Consider the following 16,618-nt stretch of genomic DNA (forward strand, 5'->3'; position numbering starts at 1 on the left):
GTCGGAACCAAAACCAAAGCCATACAATCAACTGTTTCCTAAAGCTCAAACCTAATGATTATCGCGACAGAGTAGGCTTCCCAGGAGACTGAAAAAGCGACTTTATACTCTTGCGCACCTTACGTCGGACTTGATTCTATGGATGACGTAAGGATCCCCTGGATACGGTAACGGTCCGTAACCCTTTACAGCGAACCCCACTTTCCTTCAGGTACGCTCTCAACCCCCCATCTTTCCCAACCCACATCAGTCAACAACTGCCATCAGCATCGAATCCCGCGTTAACAACAGAAACCAAAATGGAGAAGTGCGTCGTCAAGCCAAGAAATGCCTCGCTGTGTCGGACCAGGAACGCGCGCTTCGAAGCGAGCTGACCGGTCGGGCTGCGTGCACCAATCAGATGGTTGTGCGCAATTGCGATGCGACGCTGCGCGCTGCGGTGCTAAGCACTGTGGCGTCCTTGATATGAAGTTGATGACTAGGCACCCTTCTCGTAGTCTATTTCGCGTGCTGTTTTCAACCTATCCTTTGTTTCTAGTTTACGGCTCGACAGCTGTTATTTTCCATTGTCACAGCCGCTCTCGGCCCCTGGTGCGTTCCAACGACAATAGGCTCACAATGGAGCACCGCCAATACCTGAACATGGTCTGTGACGCTGTTGTAGCGGTCCAGGAAGGTATGTGTGTCTAATCACAAATCAAACAGCCTGAACTGAACTTTGCGCAATAGATGGTCAACTTTCAGAAGACGACGCGGCCTGTCTGCACGAAGACAAACCCTTCACCACACAACACTTGGACGACACAATCTTGGGAAATGAAAACCAGATACTGAGGAAACTCGTTCTCAGTCGAAAGACGGAGCCGGACTCGTTCTACAATAACTGGTCTTCGCACCTGTTTTTGCGCCCGTCTTTCAGCCCGTTTTCCCACCAGTCTTTGCATTTCTCCGAGAACGATGGGCAGTATCCAAACCGATGCCCAAGTCTTATGAGTGGTGGTACTATGAGCAGTTACGACTCATCAACCAGATCCACTACGTCGCTGGAATCCATGGGACGGCAGTTGAACAGACGCAGCAAGGAAGAAACAGACGGCACTTCCGCCCTGGCCCAGAGCGAACAACACCCTACGCAAAGCACCCACTTCACTGCACAAGTTGTAGAACTATGTCCATGGAAGGATTGCGACCGCCACTTTAGAGGATTCACAAAAGCTGGCGATAGAGAGCGACATCTGCTTGTACACTGCGACACGCCACTAGTCTGTGATTTTTGCGCATTATCTGGCGATCATCATGCAGTTTTTGCAGGCTCTGATCGAGTAACCGAGTTTCTGATACACCTGGTACGCAATCACGAGGCCAATGAGACGGAAGATCCGCCAGTAATACCGATACATCCTGTTTACGAGGTTCCTGTAGAAATCGGCACATTTCGGCGTAGAAACGACCCTATAGCAAAATGTCCCATCTGTAAAACACGCTTTACTGCCGGATCAATGTGCGCACACCTACCGGAATGTGTTTACACTGAAGTGACAAGGATGGCGGATTCTAGAGTTGGGATGCACCGAGCATCAGATAATGTAGCACGCGTTACGTCTATGGAAACTACGACACTTCGAGAGACCTTGGTATCCCAATACAACGAAGGGACACCGTCAGTTCATGACGCGCAGAACGAATTTGATGAACAGCCAGAGCCCATCTATCCAGGGTGTAAAGACATTGCGAAACTGACAGCGTCGTCAAGTCGCCTCTCTCTTGTCTCATCTAGAGCAAATATTTCATCTGAAGAAGAAACGGACTTCTCTGAAGGGACGGTATCTCGAGAGAGCTCTCCGGTTGTTTCAAAGATCCCAAACCAGATGATCCCTGCGAAGCGACGACTAGTGGATGCTATTATGGAAGAGTTTCAGAAAGTCTTCTGCGCAACGCTCCGAAGCCATGCCACCAATGGATACAATCCGAGCTCTTGTAGTAATACAACAGGAAATTCTACTAGTACATCCACATGTTCAGAGGCTTCATTCACCCCCAGGAAGCGCAGCTTGAGTGGAGATGGCTCAACCCCTCCAGACGATGACGACGATTTGAACAAACGACGAAGGCCAAACTCTGTATCCAAGGGTAAACAGCCTGTTTTGGAACTGCGATTCGCATGTCCTTATTACAAGCGCAACCCGGGCAGACATCAAACCTTCACATCGTGCAGGGATCCAGGCTTCACTACAGTCGCAAGATTAAAGTGAGTCAGTTGGGTCTTGTTGCTACACATCAGAGACTAACGTTATCAGAGAGCATTTGTACCGGCGACACTTACTTCCACCGCAATGCCACCGTTGCTGTACGACCTTCACCAACGACATTGCGCTTCGAGAACATCAACGCGATACGAATGGTTGCGAACTGCGTGAGCAGCTACCGCTGGAAGGGTTTGACAAAGAACAAGAAAAAAAGATCAAAAGCAAGAAAGGCAGTCAGGTGCACCAGAACGAAGTGGAGAAGTGGAAAGCTGTATACCGTATCTTGTTTCCAGATGACGATGCCGCAGACATGCCAAGTCCTTGTAAGTTGCCCTACCCATTGAGTCTGGAATGCACAGGTACTGATGTTTGAAGACATCGAATACCAACGTAATACTGCGAGCGCAGCCGAGCCCCCCAGCAGCACTCGTTTTCAGGAGTTTTCACGTCTCGAACTTCCACGTCTCGTGCGCCGCACACTAGAGAGTATAGTAGAACACGAGGCCCAACCACTGGAGGACAGGTTAAAGGAACGGCTAGTGGACATTGTTAGGCAATGCCAGACGCAGCTGGAGACAATGTTTCAAACAGCTGCTGGGCCAAGCAATACGAAACCAGAAGCCATTCTGAGCTCGAGAGCTATGCTGTCTGAGCAAGTCGCTGAGTGTCCCATTGGCACACATCATACTACCACGTTCAGCGGCTCTGTGCTAGCAGATCTACAAACAACATCGGAAGTCATCCCACATAAGCCGGAAATCTACGAATCGTCTGATCAAGGCGAAGCAGTCCCTGCGATGGCCGATCCCGTATCTGATTCTTCAGACTCGGGCTACGATTCTATCAGCCTAGCTGCTTTGTCTGCCACTGGTGTTTCCAACGAGTTGCCTCCAGAATACTTCGATCCAAACCAGTATCTTGATCTCAGCGATTGCCCACACTTTCCTGACGCTATGGCGGGTGCCACGGTACAGTTGACGGATGTGGACGCGAATAACGACCACTCTATCTGGCCTCTCCTCGATAAGTTCCTAGGTGTCAACTGTGCAAACTCGAACGAGCTGGGCCATGTGTATGATTTAGATCATATCTGGTAATTTGAGTCACCTTCAGCTTACTTTCTATGCCAAACATTTCGATTGGACTTGCCACAATCCCTTATGGTTGATCACAGCGCGCCTTCTCTTCGACTGTGTTACAGTTTCCTATTCATCATCTTCTTCGAGCCAACCGCAAGTAGCAAAATCCAACGAAAAGCGCACTCATATTTTGCATTGCAGGACACGATATCTGTAAACCTTCGGTATGCATCAAACCAAGTCAGCAACTTGCAGCAAAAAATCTTTGATCAGGGCCTTGATAGAATAATGTCGTCTCATCTCAATTCATACACTATGTAAGAAGCAAAATGGTATCAAACTCCACTCCAATTCAAAATCCTCCCCCAGATAGAAAACAACCAATATCGTACCCTGGTAATCACAAAAACTCCACCCAAATTTGTCCCCTAGTGTATATTACATAACAGTGACCGAAATCGTTACCCCGTATTATGATCCCTCGACGCGCCATCTCCCGCAAACCCGCCATTTTCAAAGCTGCCATCGCCAAAGTAAAGCATGTCATGTGGTAAGTACTCCAAGTCCCAAGGCATCATATCAGCGCCTAAAAGCGACATATCGACGTCTTGCGTGTCGATGACCATGTCACCGAATGTGTTGTCTGAAGGTGTGTTGAAAGTTCCAAAAGTGGGCGAGAATTCTGTTTGAGGGGTAGGGTGTAATTGACTGTGTTGTTGTGAAGATGAACGCGTGTATGACGTTGGGGTTTGGAGTGGCGTTCTCATGGCTGATGGTGAGCCAGCAGAGAACGGAGAGTGTAGGTTTAGGAGGAGGTCCGCATCTGCCACTAAGACCGGGTCTTGAGTGGGCATGTGGTTGAACGATGGGTTTGACGGCGGCGGTGGCATCGACGCTGAGCTGAATTGCGAGAAAGTGGACGGTGATGGGAGAGAATGGTGACGCGGCTCGAATTTGATGGGAGGATCCGATATCAACGACGCGATGGATGGCTGGGTGCTGGCTGGAGGCACTCTTGCGGGTGGTGGCTTCGTGCTCCGGCCTTCACCATTCTCGGATGTGTACATGACTGCGACGTTTGTTGAAGGCGAGTTCATGGTACCAGTAAGGGACCATCCGATGGCTACGGGGAGTTAGTAGGTGGTCATAATTGTGTAAATAAGAAACATACCTTGACTGGGGTGGACCATTGGCGAGCCGGGCATATTTGGCGTCCTCGCACCCTTGCGTATCGCAGCCGCCATCTTTGCTACATCAGCATCAGAGTTTTGTGCTGTCAGATAAGTCCCCCAGCTAAGCTTCCTTCTCCAGCCAGGACTGGTGAACGATGGCTCAGGTCGAGGGGCTTCCAAAGCACTTTCCATCTCTTCGGTTGTATACAGCAGAGGATCACCAACGCCTTTCGCCTTTTGATCCAGGACAGTCATAATGTATTTGACTCCAGCCCAGTATGTTTCCAAGGCCTTGAGGGCACGGTAACAGCGTTGGTAATTTTGGTTGGCAGCAGATGCAAGCAGTGTATGCTTAGCGGCGGTATGCTTTTGCTCTAGATCTCTGACGGAGCTGTTCGAAGGGTTCAGACGGTCAAGGGCATGCTGGGTAGGCATTTTTTGCCCGCTCTCCCCATTTTGACCGGGGCTTGCTGGGCAAGACTGAGGCTGCGACGATGCCGAGTGAAGTGCTGTTTCTTTAAGAAAGGCACATGCGGCGATGTATATCGGTTGACTAAAGCTTGGTCAGCGTGCGATACCATCGATAAAGACGTAGCCTGATCATACCTGGTAAAGGGATTGCCAATTCCAGTCTTTACATCGATGAGCTCGGTAAAGGCCAATATATCAGCGACAGTCTTGGCGGAAGATATGGAGAGTTCCCTGCTGTTTGTCGACAAAGATTGCGGAGCTCCCTCGAACGTGCGGAGCAGCGTTGGCTGATGCAGAAGAACGATCAGAGTATGGAACCAGCAATGCAGTAGGAGAAAGTTCGTCCCCTGATTGAGCTTTACGTATTGCTGAAAGTTGACTGCGTTGAAGTGAAGTTTGGGCGACAGGTTTTGGTAAATGCCTGTCAGGCGATCTTCCCATGCTCGAAGTTGCTTCTGCAGATCAGTTGTAATATCATCGGCGCTCCTTATCCGGTTGAGAAGATCAGTGACACGACCGTAGAGGTGGATGATACGGATCAGTGCCGGGTACGGCAAAGGCCACCCAGAAGAGTCGACCTCGCTCAGGGAAGGGAAAGAGATCTCGATATCGCGATCGCGAAGGGTGACCGGGCGTCCCGTACCAGAAGATATGACGCGATCAAGGAAGAATATAGACCAAAACGTATCCAGCCTCTCGCGCTCGGCGGCTCTTTGCTCTTGCTCTTCCGCACTACTTCCGTGGCTGTCTTGGGTTGTTGTTTGCTCTGCGGGCCGCCCGCCATCTGGGTAACTTTTGACGGAACTTGGTGTCGGCCCCGTGCGTCCTTCGTACTTGAGACCTCCCACAGACTGCATCCCTAGATCCTGCGCCATGCGAATGGCTATACCCAGATACATCCAAAGTCCACTGTCACGGCTTGCGCCGAACTCGTCGTATGCAAGAAGCAATGCCGCTTGTACCACTGCCACACTCGGACATGGGAAAGCATCTGGGATAGCTGATTTTGCTCGCTGGGCAAAGGCCTGGCCGTGTTCTGAAGGCGGAATTTTCGCAGTGTCCGTCCCATCCTCCTTGTGCTGGTCGCTCTTGCCTGTCAGCATAGGATGTGTCGAGAATCGGGCCGCTAACGCACAGACAGCGTCGACGAGGATGGCGTCTACCTGCTTCTCTTCCAAGTCGCGCAAAAAGCGCTCTCTCTGTAGGAAAGGGAACGAGCAGCCGAGGTTTGTGAAGAACAGTTTACAGAGATGGGTGATGAGCGGACTTGGCGACATGGACGAGGCATCGTATACGGGTATCTCGGCTGGCGTACGGGCTTCTGGCGCTGGTGGTGAGCCAACTGATGGCTGTGCAGGCGAGGACTCGACTGCGTGTTCTGGACTAGTCAGCTACATGAGACGGGAATACAGCAGAGCAGCAAGAGAGTGTGTGCGCTACAAGGGCGCAAGTGCTCCTCGATAACCGCATCACGAGCCTGGAGTCCGTCGCGTGGGGGAATATACTTACGATCTGATGTTGTTTGTGCACTACCATGTTGCTTCCCTCGCACTTTGACGACCATCTGTCGCAGTCCAGGCACGATGGCTGTAGGCCCAAAGTACCTGAAGTATGGCATCCTATTGCGCGTGCTCAGGCTTAAACCGCTGCTTCCAGTCGATTCCACCTTGGGCGAGGCCTGGAGACTTGATTCCGAGGTTTGCGATTTCGTATGCGGCAGGTGCGGTCGTGTGAGCTGGGGGTCGATGGGCGGCTCCTGCTTCCGGGAAGGCACACTGGTCGAGACGGTACTCTCTCTTCTCGCTGTCTTTTTGCAATCCTTTTGCGCTTCGCTTGTGGCGTTGTCGTCGCCGTAGCCGGCGCATTCGTGCTTGTTCTGGATGCAAGTTCCGCATACAGGCCGTTCGCCTGCTCTACCGTCAGCAAAAGCCTAGTCAAAGGCAGTCCAAAGGCCATACCAGAACATCGTGTCTTCTTCTTCCTGCATGTCAGGCAGGCGGAATTAATGCGACGCCTCTTCGCATAGGGACCATCATGGTTCGTCACAAAACGAATAGGCTTGGGCTGGGACACGGCAGCGTTCGCAGAGGCCGTCTGAGGGGCTCCTTGATTCATGAAAAGCAGAGTGTGGTCTCCGAAGCCAGCGGAAATGGCTGCATCAAAGGCCTCTTGCAGTCTCTCTCGATGATGCAGGGAAGGTAGTTTTGAGTGGGGTAACAACGGGTGCCAGATGCGCGTCAAGGGTCGATCATGAGCCAGGCCAGACAGTGGAGAACATGCAAGAAGACGAGAAGCTGTGGAGAAGCCAGTGCATATTCAGAGCAGCCGGGTCGAGGAGATCGGCAAGCGCTACGACGTGACTTTGATACCCGACGGATGTGTGTTGACGGGGAGTGGTCAGGGTTGCGGAGCGGAGAACCCCAGATTTGGGTCTTCGGTCGACGCTACAGCGACCATGTCCGAGCGCGTTTGTGCAAAAAGTCGCCCCGGCGGGTCCCACCCGGCCTGGGTACAGCGTCCAAGCCAGACAAACTGCTCCCTCGCTCCGCATCGCCATGGAGTCAATTCGCCCAGCACTCGCCAGCATACGGCTTTCGGCGCCCCAGCGAGCCTGCAGGCTCCTCTACCAATGTCTACACACATCAGCCACACGCGGGGCCACGCCGCTGCCTCATCCATCGGGTACGACACTGCAGTGCAGCCAAGATGGCCAGCAATTAACGTCTGACAGTTCCCGGACCGCCGCCTGAGACGCCCCAGCCACACCCATCAGATGCAGCCGAGCGGGTTGCGAGGAAGAGGAGGCAGGCCGACATGATGAAGCAGGCGCGGGAGATGCGCGACGTCTACGCCCCCACCAACAAGCCCAAGAGCATGCTGGCCAAGCGCTTCTGGAAAGACGTCACAGTCAAGGAGGGCGAGGGTGGACTTCAAGTCTTCCTCGACCATCGACCCGTCCGCATGCCCAACAAGCAGATCCTCACCGTGCCCGCCTCCAAGCCCCAGCTGGCGACCGCCATTGCTCTCGAGTGGGATCTTCTCACGAGCGCGCAGCAGGCCCTCAAGAACGACTACATCCCCATGACGTCGCTCGCCGCCCGTGCAATCGACATCGAAGTTGCCGACAAAGAAGGAAGGGAAAACATCAGGAAAGACATCCTGAGCTATCTGATGCGCGTGTTCGACACGGACACACTGCTCTGTTGGGCGCCCGCCAAGGTCCTGAACGAGACGCTCCAGAACGGAAAGACACTGCGCGAGCTTCAAGAGGAAGTGGCTACGGGCATCATTGCCTACCTCCAGACAAACGTGTGGCCAGGCGTAGAAATCAAGCCCACACTCGACCCCGAGACCATCATCCCCGTCGCGCAACCCGAGATGACAAAGCAAGTGATTCGCGGCTGGTGCGCAGGTCTTCCAGCATACGAGCTTGCTGGACTTGAACGCGCAGTGTTGGCATCCAAGAGTCTGCTCGTCAGCGTGCGACTGATCCACGAATGGGGCGAAGCATTTGCGCAATCGCGAAAGGTGACTGACGCGCCACGCTTCGGCATCAAGGAAGCCACCGACGCGTCGAGCTTGGAGGTTACGTGGCAAACACAGCAGTGGGGCGAGGTAGAGGACACACACGATGTGCAGAAGGAGGATTTGCGGAGGCAGCTGGGAAGTGCCATTATCCTTGTGGGTGGAGACTCGGCGTGAAGATGTTGCGATGCCATGTATATATAAAATGTACATTATACGAACATTGCTCAGTTGATGCGGCCACCCCGCGTGCGTCGCCTGCAGCCATGACCCACGGACGGCATGATGGTGGCAGATTAATGATCCAATGTTGCCGATAAGAAACTCTGGTCAAATACCTGTATATTTGCTAGTCTAGCTGGCCATGACATATGCCCGAGCAGTTGCAAGCGGGTGGACGATCTTGGGACGGTAGGCCCAGTCTAGCGGAGCGATAGTCGTGATTCGCTGGAGGAGCGGGCTGGATTGCGCGCCCTGACGAAGGACCCAAAAGCTGGTAGAAGCCCCGCCGCGACTGTGATGAAATCCTACAAAGGCGCAACTTGCGCACACGAGAGATTTGGGTCACTTTGACTTGGTGCTGACTGCGATCCAAACCGAACCCCCCCCCCCTCCTCTACCCAGCTTCCTCAGGCCCGCATATCCTTGGCCCGCTAGCCAATCACACAGCCATGGAAGGGTAGGTGCCGCCCGCTCCAAACTCGCGCTGCCGTCATGGCGGGGGAGACATGTGGAGGATGAGGCAGGCCCGTTGCGATATGCCCCAGAGTCACGTCTAACCACACGTCGCAGGCACAAGCGCTCCAAGTCGGCCAGCGTCAAGAATCTCCTGTCGCGCGTCACGTCCAAGACTGACGTGCCTACCCCAGACGGCAACACCAGCGACACTAGCCCGCCCAGCACTGCTGTTTCCTCAAACTCGCAGCCCTCGCAGTCCAGAACATCGCCCCCGGGACACGGTCGCAGTCTGTCCAAGAGGCAAAATCCACACCTCTCGACCACCATGTCCAACACAGGCGCCGCGCAGGAGAGCCTGAGTCCCTCGGCCTCGAGCTTCCAGCAGTCGCCAAGCTCGCCCACGGCCAAGTCGACGTCGATAGAGCAGTCCGTGAAGCTCTTTAGAGTATTCGAGTCGCTTAGGAACGGAGACACAGCAGCCATCTCGAGAGCCATAAGGGACCAGGCAGGGCCGACAGAGGGCGAAGACAGCAGATCATCGCTGCAGCTACCCAGCGCACGCACAGAGGGCACATCGATCCTGCACCTGGCCATACAATGCGCAGAGGTGCCCGTCATCGAGTTTGTGCTCTCAAACGCAACGGCAACACCAGACTCGCCCATCGACATCAATGGCCGCGACCGCGATGGCAATACACCGCTCCACCTCGCAGCCACTCTGGGCAGAACTGCAGTCGTCCGGATGCTGCTCGACCAGCCGGGCATCAACGACTCAGTCACCAATTACAACGGCCAGACGCCCTTGGATCTCGCCCGCACACCAGACATCTTCCAGCAGCTGCAGCTCTCGCGGTCCATATTCATCGACACCCACGTAAAGAAGATACAACAGATGGTAACTACAGGAGACATGGACTCGTTGGAGAAATTACTACAAGACGCCAGGATAAAGAGCACCCTAGACGTCAATGGTGGAGAGCTGGCGACAGACCCGGTCGTGGTAGATGCAGGCGGTACACTTTTGCACGAAGCTGCCAAGAAGAAGGACGTCAAGCTGGCGCAGCTGCTATTGCTCAACGGAGCTGATCCCTTCCGCCGAGACCGAAAAGGCAAGCTTCCCCAAGACTACACCAAGGACGACCGTACGCGCGCCATCTTGAAGCGGTCACCCGCCGCGGCGGCAGCTCAGAGGGGCATCCAAGAAAAGACGATCCTCGCTGGTGGTCCTCCAGGACAAACTGCTACAGAAAGTGGCATGGGCGCCAAAGAGTCGCGCGAGATGAAGGGCTATCTTAAGAAGTGGACAAACTACACAACCGGATACAAGTTGCGATGGTTCGTGCTAGAGGACGGCGTGCTCAGCTACTACAAGCACCAAGACGATACCGGGTCTGCATGTCGAGGTGCCATCAACATGCGGATTGCGAAACTGTACATGGACCCCCAGGATAAGCAGCGATTTGAAATCCAGGGAAAGTCCTCGGTCAAGTACCACCTGAAGGCAAACCACCAGGTCGAGGCTAAGCGATGGTACTGGGCTCTCAACAACGCGATTCAGTGGGCCAAGGACGAAGCACAAGAAGAAGAGAAGCGGGCTACCCAGGATCAGGAGATGCTAAAGCAAGCTAAAATCGAGCAGATCAAGGGCGAGGGCGACACATCTAGCGTTGGCAGCTCCAAGTTGGCGGCGAGCTCGCGGAATATGACTGCTTCCTCCACCCTCGGTGTCCCACTACCTAGCCTCGATAACACATCCTCTCGGACTGCGGTTAGCGTTACTGAAGATCCCGGGAGTATATACGAGCCTAGCATGAATGGTAACGGCTTGGACAGAATGACCAGCCACATGGGCACCGCTACTGTAGCCGGCGACGACGAAGACGACGACGACTACGGCGACGATACGAGCAGCCACGAAATGAAGCCCCAAAGCAAAGACGCATTCAACATCACAGCACAGTCAGCCAAGTTGCAGCTTGACCTGTTGACATCCGTTTCAGCGGCATTACAAGCAGAGATGAGTCGATCACCCGACCTCAAAATCTCCGACCCTATGATGCTTCAAGCTTTCACGTCTTATGAGTCTGCTATCGGAAACCTGAAAGGGCTGATTGGCGATTTGCTTCGGATATCACGAGATCGTGATGCTTATTGGCAATACCGCTTGGATCGCGAGGCCAATGTCAGACGCATGTGGGAAGAAAGCATGGCCAAGGTTGCAAAAGAGCAAGAGGAACTTGAGAACAGGATCGGCGAGTCCGAGGAGAAACGGCGGAGGCAGAAGAAGGCTCTACGTGAGGCATTGGAGGACTTTGAGACACCTGACCACAAACCGGATGCCAAGGACGAGGAAGACGATTTTGCCGATGCACCAGAAGACGCTCAGCAGCAAAAGGAGATGACCTCGGGTGTGGGCCTTGCAGCTAAGAACCAGAAAGTTAGGAGAAAGGCTACGTTCGCCGACATTGCTGCCGACATATCAGACTCGGAATCAGAGGATGACGAGGAATTCTTCGATGCTGTTGGTGCTGGAGAGGTCGAGGTTGTGGAAATGCCTGCAGCTGCTCCCAAAGAGACTGCACAAGTAGACGCACCAGCCTCCTCAGACGACCCATTTGAGCAAAAGCACATGGAGATCGCCACGGCTTGGGCAGGCTACGAAGATGGCCCACGGAAGAGGTTAGCCATGGACGCCGATGACAGGCCTAAGATCTCGCTTTGGGTATGTTCAGTCTCGCAGAACATCTACTAGACGCTAACAGTTTCCAGGGCATTCTCAAATCTATGATTGGCAAGGACATGACTAAAATGACATTGCCAGTGTCGTTCAACGAGCCCACTTCGCTGCTTCAACGTGTTGCGGAGGACATGGAATACACTGATCTCCTTGATACCGCTGCCGAACGCGACGACCCTACCGAGCGAATCCTTTACGTTGGTGCCTTTGCTGCGTCAGAGTATGCTTCCACCATTGGTCGTGTCGCGAAGCCTTTCAACCCTCTTCTCGCTGAGACATATGAGTATGCCAGGCCAGACAAGGGCTACCGTTTCTTCATAGAGCAGGTCAGCCACCACCCACCGATCGGTGCCGCTTATGCGGAATCCAAGAAGTGGGATTACTATGTAAGTATCAGGTGTCTATTGTCATGTCACACTTTCTAATGACGTTTAGGGTGAATCTGCAGTAAAGTCCAAATTCTACGGCAAATCCTTCGACATCAACCCGCTCGGAACTTGGTTCCTCCGTCTTCGCCCGACTGTTAATGGTGGGAAAGAAGAGCTCTACACCTGGAAGAAGGTTACCTCCTCTGTTATTGGTATTATAACTGGTAACCCGGTTGTCGATAACTACGGTACCATGGAGATCACAAATCATACGACCGGAGAGAAGTGTCTTATTGAGTTCAAGCCTCGTGGTTGGAAGGCTTCCTCCGCCTACCAAGTCGTCGGGAAAGTCTTTGATGCGCAGAACCGTGTCCGTTGGAGCATTGGTGGTCGATGGAACGACAAGATCTACGCGCGCTTCACACCAGGCTTCGAGGATGTGGATGTTGAGAAGAGCGGAAAGAGTACAAAGCACGACGACAACAAGGCCTTCCTCGTCTGGCAAGCTCATGAGCGCCCAACAGGCATACCTTTCAACCTTACTCCTTTCGTCGTAACCCTCAACGCCATCCCCGACAAGCTTCGTCCTGTTGTTGCACCAACAGACACGCGTCTCCGGCCCGACCAACGCGCCATGGAAGATGGCGAGTACGACTTTGCGGCTACAGAGAAGAACAGGGTAGAAGAAAAGCAGCGAGCGACGCGCAGACAGCGAGAAGCTGAAGGCAAAGAATTCGTACCCAGGTGGTTCAGCAAGGGCAGGTGTGAGACGACGGGCGAGGAGTACTGGGTCTTCAACCATGAGTACTGGAAAGTGAGGGACCGTGTTGCCAAGGGAGAGACCACGTGGGCAGAGGCAGGCACGGAAGACATTTTCTAGAGCTTATTCGTGATTAGATGAGGCCTGTTGGTAGGATAGTTGGTGATGGTTAATGTACATGATTTGACATTTTCTGTAGGCTTGACTTCTGCAGGAAATTCATCCTTTACCTGGCTCCCCATATTCTCTTTACAACCCCTTTTTCATACCTCCAACTCAATGTAGAGCCTGAGTTCCTTCTCCTCCATAACCCGATATAGCTTTATTTTCTCCTCGCTCCCAAAAACATCTCTCGCATCCGTAAATGCAAACATGATGTACTCTTTACACCACGGCAAGTTTCTCAACCCAGAATAAAACGTGTCCTTGACCCGTTGCTCCGCCTCCTCGACCCTCACTTCCCATTTACTCTTCTTACCATCTCGACGCGGTTTCTTATTCACATGCTGCCGTGTCTGCTCACTACGCAAACACTGTAATTCAAAGCCCGCATACGCTTTCCAGAGCGCAGGACAGCGAGACCCTGTCGCCGAGTCCGTAGCGCGTTTATACAACGCACGTATAGAATGGGTCGTTGAGCCCGCGCGCTCACCCTTCAACGTCTCGTAATGTATCGCGAATGCCCAGCCCGGTATACTCCGTTCATCTGGGTCAAGAGCGCTTTGCTCCATGACGCGGCGAACGCGGTCGTCGATTGCGAATCGAGTTTCGTTTGCGGCGTATACAGAGAGTAGGATTGTGTTTGCGGGGAAGACGTCGAGGACGGATTCGAGATTGCCGCGGATGAGGGAGGGTTTGACGATGGGGGCTTGCGTGGCGTGGTAGGCGAGGAAGTGGGCGAGGGATTGGGCGCGTAGTTCTTCGAAGGCGGAGGTGTCGAGGCGGTGCGAGGCGAACCATTCTCTGAGGCGGGCGTAGGGGTACAGACTGGGGTTGGTGTTGCGGACGGTGTCACCGATGAGGACGTGGAGGCATGTGCATATGATTGCTGTTGGGTAGTCGTGATTTAGGAGTGCGTGTTCTGTGACTTGTGTGATTTTCTCATATGCGGGTTGGCCCCAAGGAGACGAGTTTCTGTACTCTGCGTCGGGGAGTTTTCCGTTTGGTGAGACGAGTCGCCAGTAGGCTTCTTCGTGGTCTCCTCGCCGGAGCGCTTCCCATACCCAGTTGCTGAAGAGCTCTGTGCTCCATGGGGCTGAGAGCAGGTCGTCTCCCTTTTGCATGGAGAGAGCCATGCTGAACACTTGGTCTGCCTTGGCGGAGTTGCCCAAGCGCGATTCAGCTAATCCGTACGCGTTGTACAGACGCAGACTTGACGGCCGCGCTTTGAGTAACCGCTTCGCTGTCTTAAATGCTTCCGACGGAAAGTGTTTCGATTCGAAGGCAAGGAGATATTCTCCTATGATGTCCTCGCTCGAAGGGTCCGAGGAGAGGAGCTTGAGCAAACGTCTTATGAAGTCTGCATCAAGTCTGATTCCGTCGAGCGAAAAGTGCTGCTCGAACAAGAGTTCGGTGGTCATTTGGAAGCTCTTTGCTGGATAGTTCGAGAAGCGTTTGATGACTTTGGTGAAATCGGTAGATTCATCAGTGTCTAGAATAGCAGAGTGCCAATGGCGCTGTAAGAATGGATCAGACCACCAAGCTCGTTGTTGTGGAATACGGTGTGCTAGCGGTGGTAGCGCGCAGAAATACAAGAAAGCCTCGATGATCAATGTTGCTGGAGTCTCGGGCGCGACAATGGCCAAGTACGGTTCGATATCCGAGAAGAAGATTGTGTGGAAGGCGTCATCTTCTGCTACATCGTCTGTCGCCCGGCCAGGGTATCGTAACACCGACGTAGCCTCGCATTCACGCTTTCGGAAATCCTCGAAATCAGAGTCTGATGTTTCTCGTTCCTGCAACGACGAAGGCCCTGGAGGCGGCGCGTCGTCTGTACTGCTATGCCTCCAACTCTTTGCTCCAATCTCGCCGATACGGGGCGCTTCGCTTTCCCAGAACTCTTCAAAGGCGTGGATATCGGCGCCTGATTCTGGGTGCAACAAGTGATGCTCCAGTAAAGCTTGCCAAATTGCAAGACCAAGCTCCTGGTAACCCGCATCATGGGCCATGGCCGTTATACGCAGCAATAGATGCAGGCTCTGCTCTGGGGAAACTTCGGCCTTGTTCGCACGAAGAGACTCTACACATTTGAAGAAAGTAGCGCGACATTCCTCATATTTGAAGCTGGTGAATCGTGACTGTACAAAGTCAAGATACATCATCCACAGATCCACGCTCTGCGGATGTTTCTCAAGTACGTTCTTCCATTTGCTGGCCAGTTTGGCGCCATCCCAGGCTCTCTCCGCCTCTTTCAAAAGACCCTGGTATAACTTCAGACGGCTGTTCTTGACCGGGCCAATCTTCTTCAAAGCCTCCTCGTAGGTAGAGATGCGTACGTCTGCAAGGTGTGCCTTGTCGGATGCAGTCAACTCGGCAGATGGCCGCTCGAGCTTCAGCATGGCCTCTTGGTGTTTAATCAGTGCCAGCCAGCCCTGCACGTCTTCAGGGTGTTCTTTCGTCCGGCGTGCAAGCTGGGAGTTTGTTCGGATGACTTCGGTGTCAATCGCAAGTTCAGGGTCAGACTCATACTGCGTGTCAGGGTCTACAGGCTCGCTTGATTTGGGCTCATCGATACGCCGGTAGTCTGGCTCCATTTCAACTCGGTCTTCCTCATCTTCGCTTTCGTCGCGTTTCCTCTTTGCGCGTGAAGACAACAAGACAAAGTCTTGGTCGAGACCTGTATCGTCTTGTCCAGCCTTCACCAGTCGCAGAGCGCGCCCACGCGACTTGTTTGCACGCTTGTCTGTCAGTAGTCGCTCTTGTCGTCTGCGTGTTGCTGGTGTCACAACAATCTTCTTGTCCGTGGACTCGGCTCTATCGATCTTCTGGTCTGCGGAAAGCCCTAGGATGAAGCCATGACCAAATCGACGGTAAGGTGGGATATCCCAACGATTCATTGTCCCATAACGCAAAGCGTCGGGATCGCCTCGTCGGTCGCTGAAGTAGGGCCTGTCTTTGTTTGACTGTTGCTCACGTGTACTTCTGTCCGGCGGAGGAGATATCCTCCTGCCTGGAGTTTTCTCTTTTGATGATTTTCCGACTTTCTCATGTTGTTGATGTTCCTTGGGCAGCTCTGAGGCTACCTTTGGCTTTGACCGAAAGGGCGTAAATTCTGTACTGTTGGACCACATGACGATAGACACGGTCACAGCGACCTCAATATCGTGAATGGGGAATCAGACTAGTGTCATACAGCTGTCGCTTTCTGACAGAGTGACAGGTTTGATGCGCTTTGGTCATGAGCCGGGAAAGCTGCTGCGGTGAATGGGGCTCCGCATAGCCGCTAGACCGGGATTCGCAGATCTATGCATTCAGAGTGAATGCGAAGGGAGACAGATCAGATGGGGGATGATTGGAGACGGAGACGTAAGGCGCGTTGCACGTGTCTCGGGGGTCCGGCAGCATGTGTGGCTCGAGCGGCCC

At 53.4% G+C, this 16,618-nt stretch overlaps 5 protein-coding genes across 5 annotated transcripts; 3 read left to right on the forward strand and 2 right to left on the reverse strand.

The window, feature by feature from the left end:
- Window positions 1–618: 618 nt before the first annotated feature.
- Window positions 619–3,343, forward strand: ACET3X_000425 (uncharacterized protein; the record flags this gene model as incomplete). The annotated part of the gene is made up of 5 exons (XM_069447719.1): window positions 619–676; window positions 730–999; window positions 2,023–2,248; window positions 2,298–2,569; window positions 2,622–3,343. The coding sequence occupies 5 exons, from the start codon at window positions 619–621 to the stop codon at window positions 3,341–3,343; spliced, it is 1,548 nt and encodes a 515-aa protein (XP_069310667.1).
- A 342-nt stretch (window positions 3,344–3,685) lies between these two features.
- On the reverse strand, window positions 3,686–7,362 carry ACET3X_000426 (uncharacterized protein). Its single transcript, XM_069447720.1, has 5 exons — window positions 6,927–7,362; window positions 6,478–6,876; window positions 5,104–6,346; window positions 4,497–5,050; window positions 3,686–4,448 (listed from the first exon to the last, which is right to left on the reverse strand). The coding sequence occupies exons 1-5, from the start codon at window positions 7,081–7,083 to the stop codon at window positions 3,787–3,789; spliced, it is 3,015 nt and encodes a 1,004-aa protein (XP_069310668.1). The 5' UTR covers window positions 7,084–7,362; the 3' UTR covers window positions 3,686–3,786.
- A 161-nt stretch (window positions 7,363–7,523) lies between these two features.
- Window positions 7,524–8,670, forward strand: ACET3X_000427 (uncharacterized protein; the record flags this gene model as incomplete). Its single annotated transcript, XM_069447721.1, has 2 exons — window positions 7,524–7,650; window positions 7,700–8,670. 2 exons carry the CDS (start codon window positions 7,524–7,526, stop codon window positions 8,668–8,670), a joined length of 1,098 nt encoding a protein of 365 aa, XP_069310669.1.
- Window positions 8,671–9,164: 494 nt separating this feature from the next.
- Window positions 9,165–13,156, forward strand: ACET3X_000428 (uncharacterized protein; the record flags this gene model as incomplete). Its single annotated transcript, XM_069447722.1, has 4 exons — window positions 9,165–9,172; window positions 9,286–11,893; window positions 11,941–12,294; window positions 12,344–13,156. The coding sequence occupies 4 exons, from the start codon at window positions 9,165–9,167 to the stop codon at window positions 13,154–13,156; spliced, it is 3,783 nt and encodes a 1,260-aa protein (XP_069310670.1).
- Window positions 13,157–13,299: 143 nt separating this feature from the next.
- ACET3X_000429 (uncharacterized protein) lies at window positions 13,300–16,326 on the reverse strand (the record flags this gene model as incomplete). The annotated part of the gene is made up of 1 exon (XM_069447724.1): window positions 13,300–16,326. The coding sequence occupies one exon, from the start codon at window positions 16,324–16,326 to the stop codon at window positions 13,300–13,302; it is 3,027 nt and encodes a 1,008-aa protein (XP_069310671.1).
- Window positions 16,327–16,618: the final 292 nt, after the last annotated feature.

Source organism: Alternaria dauci, chromosome 1 (genome assembly GCF_042100115.1).
Source record: "Alternaria dauci strain A2016 chromosome 1, whole genome shotgun sequence".
Classification (NCBI taxonomy): Eukaryota; Fungi; Ascomycota; class Dothideomycetes; order Pleosporales; family Pleosporaceae; genus Alternaria; species Alternaria dauci.

What these genes read in the sequence shown, in the direction of transcription:
- ACET3X_000426 (XM_069447720.1), bottom strand. Translation starts at nt 7,083, where the DNA reads ATGAATCAAGGAGCCCCTCAGACGGCCTCTGCGAACGCTGCCGTGTCC. An exon ending in GAAGAAGACACGATGTTCTG is followed by an intron (nt 6,877 to 6,926) that starts GTATGGCCTTTG and finishes ACGGTAGAGCAG; the next exon opens with GCGAACGGCCTGTATGCGGA. An exon ending in AATGGTCCACCCCAGTCAAG is followed by an intron (nt 4,449 to 4,496) that starts GTATGTTTCTTA and finishes AACTCCCCGTAG; the next exon opens with CCATCGGATGGTCCCTTACT.